General features: G+C 40.6%; 2 protein-coding genes across 2 annotated transcripts; both read left to right on the forward strand.

The window, feature by feature from the left end:
- The first annotated feature begins 413 nt into the window (after positions 1–413).
- Positions 414–2,377, forward strand: LOC138878952 (uncharacterized). The gene is made up of 2 exons (XM_070158518.1): positions 414–1,059; positions 1,833–2,377. The coding sequence occupies exons 1-2, from the start codon at positions 414–416 to the stop codon at positions 2,375–2,377; spliced, it is 1,191 nt and encodes a 396-aa protein (XP_070014619.1).
- An 812-nt stretch (positions 2,378–3,189) lies between these two features.
- LOC138878953 (uncharacterized) lies at positions 3,190–3,570 on the forward strand. The gene has a single exon (XM_070158519.1). The coding sequence runs from the start codon at positions 3,190–3,192 to the stop codon at positions 3,568–3,570; it is 381 nt and encodes a 126-aa protein (XP_070014620.1).
- The last annotated feature ends 1,761 nt before the right edge of the window (positions 3,571–5,331 follow it).

Genomic DNA, 5,331 nt, shown 5'->3' on the forward strand with positions numbered 1-5,331 from the left:
TCTCTTCTATTATTACTAATACATTCAGACGAACACCGCCGAGCCCTCATGAAGATTTTGAATGAGGCTCATGTCCCTGATAAGATCACGGTGAACCATTTGGAGAAGATTGCTAATAAGATATTCGAGGCAAACAAGATCACTTTCACAGATGACAAACTTCCCTTGGAGGGTACAGAACACAATCGAGCTCTTTATCTCACAATGAAGTGCGAGGATTCTGTGGTCTCGAGGGTACTAGTTGATAATGGTTCTAGTGCAAATATTTGCCCGCTCTCCACTCTGCAAAAGTTTAAAATTGGCACGAAAAGGATCCTCTAGAATAGTATATATGTTCTAGGTTTTGACGGAGGGGGAAAGACTCTGTTGGCGATATCGTGCTCAAACTAACAATAAGACCAGTTGAATTTACTATGGAGTTCCAGGTGCTAGATATGGCCGTCTCCTACAATTTACTATTGGGAAGGCCTTGGATACATGTTGTCAAGGCAGTCCTGTCTTTACTGCACCAAATGGTAAAGTTCGAGTGGGACAGACAGGAAATCGCTGTGCATGGTGACGAGAACTTTTGTGCTTACAATGATACATCCATCCCATTTATTGAAGCCAAAGATGATAAAGGGCCTTGGGTCTACCAAACTTTCGAAACAGTGTCAATTGAGAAGAATTTGGAGGGGGAATGCATTCCAAGTCCAAAGCTAGCCTCCGCATCCGTCATGGTAGCAAATAAAATACTGAAGAATGGTTTTGTGCCGGACAAAGGTCTGGGTTTATCTTTACAAGGTATCGTGCATCTAGTGTGTCTACATTTAAATCTAGGTACGTTTGGTCTGGGATTAAAGCCCACATGGGAGGAGGTGAAGAGGGCCAAAAGTTTGAAAAAGAAGGCATGGTCACTCCCTAAGCATGTCTTACGCCTCTCCATGTCCTTTGTCAAGCAAGGGGTCGTGAAACACCCGATGTCAGCAATCCCAAAGCCTGTGGTCGACTTTGATGAAAAGCTAATCAAAAGGTTCCGAAGTCTATTTAATGAGGTCAACATGGTGGAAATTGGGGAAGGTTCCAATAAAGCAGATGTGCAGTTTGTTGGGCCAAAAGTGAAGCTTAACAATTGGAAGGCTACTCCTCTTCCTACTCGAAAGGAGTTTTGGTAGTTTGCTTTGTTTTCCTTTCTGTTTTCTGGGTTATTCCAGAGTTGTAATCCAGATTTTTATTTTTCGCTTGTTTTGATGTACAAACCTTTCTATCCTTTATTTTCAATAAAATGCAATTTCCCTTTTTCCATTACTCCTGATAGTGTCATTTTTGCTTTTCTTTGTACAGTTCTTTTTATGCTAGTTTCAATGACATGACATGCATGAGGAATTTTTGGCCAAGTCTTAAAAGCCAATCTAACTCTGAAATAATAATCCAAGAAGTAGAGTGCGATGATGAAATAAAATATGATGAAGAGGCAGCATTTGAGGAAATTAGTAAAGAACTAAATCATTTTGAAGAGAAACCCAAGACTAATTTGAATGAAATTGAAGCAATCAATTTAGGAGATCCAGAGAATATCATGGAAACCAAGATAAATGTACACCTGGACCACAAATCAAGAAAGAAATAATCACTATTTGAATATAAGATATCTTTGCGTGGTCATATGACGACATGCCGAGTTTGAGTACTAATTTGGTAGTTTCATAAATTGCCAACGGATCCGACATTTCCTCCTGTCAAGCAAAAGTTAAGGAAGTTCAAGACTGATATGAGTGTGAAGATCAAGGAAGAAATCACAAAGTAGCTTGATGCAAAGGTCATTCTTGTCACTCGATATCCCACTTGGTTAGCTAATGTTGTGCCAGTATCAAAGAAAGATGGTAAGACCAGGGTGTACGTTGATTACCATGATCTCAACAAGGCAAGTCCAAAGGATAACTTTCTATTGCCAAATATCCACATTCTGATTGATAATTGTGCCAAGCATGAGATCGAGTATTTTGTGGATTGCTATGCGGGGTATCACCAGATCCTGATGGATGAGGAAGATACAAAAAAGACAGCGTTCATCACGCCCCGGGGAACATATTGCTACCGAGTAATGCCATTTGGTTTGAAGAACGCTGGGGAAACTTACATGAGGGCAATGACTACCATATTTCATGACATGATGTACAAGGAGATTGAGGTTTATGTAGATGATGTGATCATAAAGTCAAGGAAGCAGTCCGACCATGTCGTAGACTTGAGAAAGTTTTTCCAAAGGCTCCGCAAGTACAACCTCAAGCTCAACCCTGCAAAATGTGCATTTGGTGCCCCGTCTGGAAAGCTGTTGGGATTCATAGTCAACGGACGAGGTATTGAGCTGGATCCGTCAAAGATCAAGGCCATCTAAGAATTGCCACCACCAAAGAATAAGACTAAGGTGATGAGCTTTCTCGGACGGTTAAACTGCATCAGCAAGTTTATCGCTCAACTCATGACAACTTGTGAGCTTACCTTTAAGTTGCTGAAGAAAGATGTCGCGGTCAAATAGGTTGATGAGTGTCAGGAGGCATTCGACAAGATCAAGTGGTACCTGTCAAACCCATATGTGCTAGTCCCGCCGGAGCCTGGGAGACCTTTAATTCTTTATTTGACAGTCCTGGATAATTCGTTTGGTTGTGTGTTAGGCCAACATGACATTACTAGAAAGAAGGAGCAAGCCATTTATTATCTCAGCAAGAAGTTCACTTCTTACGAAGTCAAGTATACTCTCCTTGAAAGGACATGTTGTTCCTTGACTTTGGTGGCACAAAAATTGAAGCATTATCTGCCGTCCTACACTATTTACCTCGTTTCTTGCATGGATCCTCTAAAGTATATCTTTTAGAAGCCTATGCCCACAGGAAGACTCGCAAAGTGGCATATTTTACTCACAGAGTTTGACATCATCTATGTGACTCAAATCGCGATGAAAACCCAAGCCTTGGCCGATCACTTGGCCGAGAACCCGGTGGATGAAGAGTATGAGCCATTGAGGACTTATTTTCCTGATGAAGAAGTGATGCATATTGACGAGGGTGACCAAGATGAAAAGCTAGGTTGGAAACTTTTCTTTGATGGAGTGGCTAACATAAAAGGTGTTGGAATAAGGGATGTACTCATTTCTGAAATAGGCATCACTACCTTGTAACAACTCAGCTTTGATTTTACTGCACCAACAACATGGCTGAGCATGAGGCATGCATTTTGGGTTTAAGGTTAGCTGTAGACATGGGAGTTCAGAAGGTATTAGTTTTGGGAGATTCAAATCTGTTGGTGCACCAAATTCAGGGAGAATGGGAGACTCGAGATTTGAAGCTCATACCGTATCGACAATGTCTGCATGATCTTTCTCAACAATTCAGATCAATAGAATTCAGGCATATTCCTAGGATCCATAATCAGGTTGTCGACAATTTGGCTACCTTGGCATCAATGTTACACCATTCGGATAAGGCTTATGTCGACCCTTTGCATATTCAAGTTCGTGATCAGCATGCCTGTTGTAATGTGGTTGAAGATGAACTTGATGTGGAACTTTGGTTCCATGATATCAGGGAGTAGATCAAGTTGGGGGTATATCCGGTACAAGCTACAAGTGATCAAAAGAGAACCATTCGACCTCTGGCTAGTGGATTCTTCTTGAGCGGGGGAACCTTATACAAGCGGACTCCATATCTTGGATTACTAAGGTGCATAGATGCTAAACAAGCTTCAACTATCATGGCCGAAGTGCATTCCGGAATTTGCGGGCCGCAAATGAGCGGATATGTTTTGGCAAAGAAAATTCTTCGAGTAGGTTATTATTAGCTCACCATGGAACGATATTGCATTAGCTTTGTACGCATATGTCATCAATGCCAGGTGCACGGTGATCTGATTCATTCTCCGCCATTTGAGTGTGCACACAATGTCTGCACCTTGGACTTTTGTTGCTTGGGGCATGGATGTCATTGGACCAATTGAGCCAACAACATCGAACGAGCATAGGTTTATTCTGGTGGCCATCGATTATTTCCCCAAGTGGGTCGAATCTGTAACTTTTAAATCTGTGACCAAGAAGGTAGTGGTGGATTTTGTTCATTCAAATCTCATTTGCCGGTTCGGAATCCCCAAGGTAATCATCACAGACAATGCTGCTAATCTCACAGTCATCTGATGAAAGAGGTATGCCAACAATTCAAGATTATGCATCGAAATTCCAATCCGTATCGCCCCAAGGCAAATAGAGCGGTTGAGGCGGCTAACAAGAACATAAAGAAGATACTTCGTAAGATGGTGCAAGGTTCTAGGCAATGTCATGAAAAGTTGTCTTTTGTTATGATAGGTTATTGCACTACTATTCACACTTAAGTAGGTGCAACTCCTTATTTGTTGGTATATGGAACTGAAGAAGTTATACCTGCAGAAGTTGAGATTCCATCCCTCTAGATTGCTACTGAAGCTGAAATTGATGATGATGAGTGGGTCAAAACCCGATTAGAGTAGTTGAGCTTGATTGATGAGAAAAGATTCACGATAGTATGTCATGGTCAATTGTATCAGAAAAGAATGGCAAGAGCATACAACAAGAAGGTGCGTCCCAGGAAATTTGAAGTGGGCCAGCAAGTATTGAAATGCATTCTTCCACATCAGGCTGAAGCTAAAGGCAAGTTTGCCCCAAACTGACAGGGGCTGTTCATTGTAACAAGAGTGTTGCCCAATGGTGCTTTGTATTTAACAGATATAGAAGGCAAATGTGTAGATGTGGCTGTTAATTCTGATGCAGTCAAGAGATATTATGTATGATTTATTTGGTTTGTCTTCAATTGCGTTATTTGTATTTGGCATGTTTCAAAGATTGGAATGACGAAAGCATTTTATTCTGCTATCTAAACACTTTTATCATTTGTTACCCCTTTTGAGCCTTATTTATTTTCTTTCATACTCCTCTTTTGGAATCGGAAGTAGAGTTTAGAAATAGAGGAGAGAGAAAAGAAAAAGAGAAAAGAGAAAAAATGAAAAAAGGTTAAAAGCAAAGCAAAAGAAAGAAGAGGAAAAAAAAAAGAAAAATTAAAGCAAAAGAAAAAGTAACAAAAACAAAGAAACTTTTATGTCTTGAACTACGTTTGACCTGAGTCTTTTAAGGATACATAGGCAACCTTACACGGTTCGGTCCAGCAAAATAAAAATCCAAAATTCCCCAGACTCAAAGAAACTGGGACAGAAGTTGTGGTTTTGTAATAGATCTGATTCCAAAAGTTGTAATTCTGAACCCTTTCAATTTAAGCTGTGTTTGAGCCCGCATGCCTCCTTTTCTTTCTAACCTCATTCAAAAGCCTACAC

Source organism: Nicotiana sylvestris, chromosome 10 (genome assembly GCF_000393655.2).
Source record: "Nicotiana sylvestris chromosome 10, ASM39365v2, whole genome shotgun sequence".
NCBI classification, from domain to species: domain Eukaryota; kingdom Viridiplantae; phylum Streptophyta; class Magnoliopsida; order Solanales; family Solanaceae; genus Nicotiana; species Nicotiana sylvestris.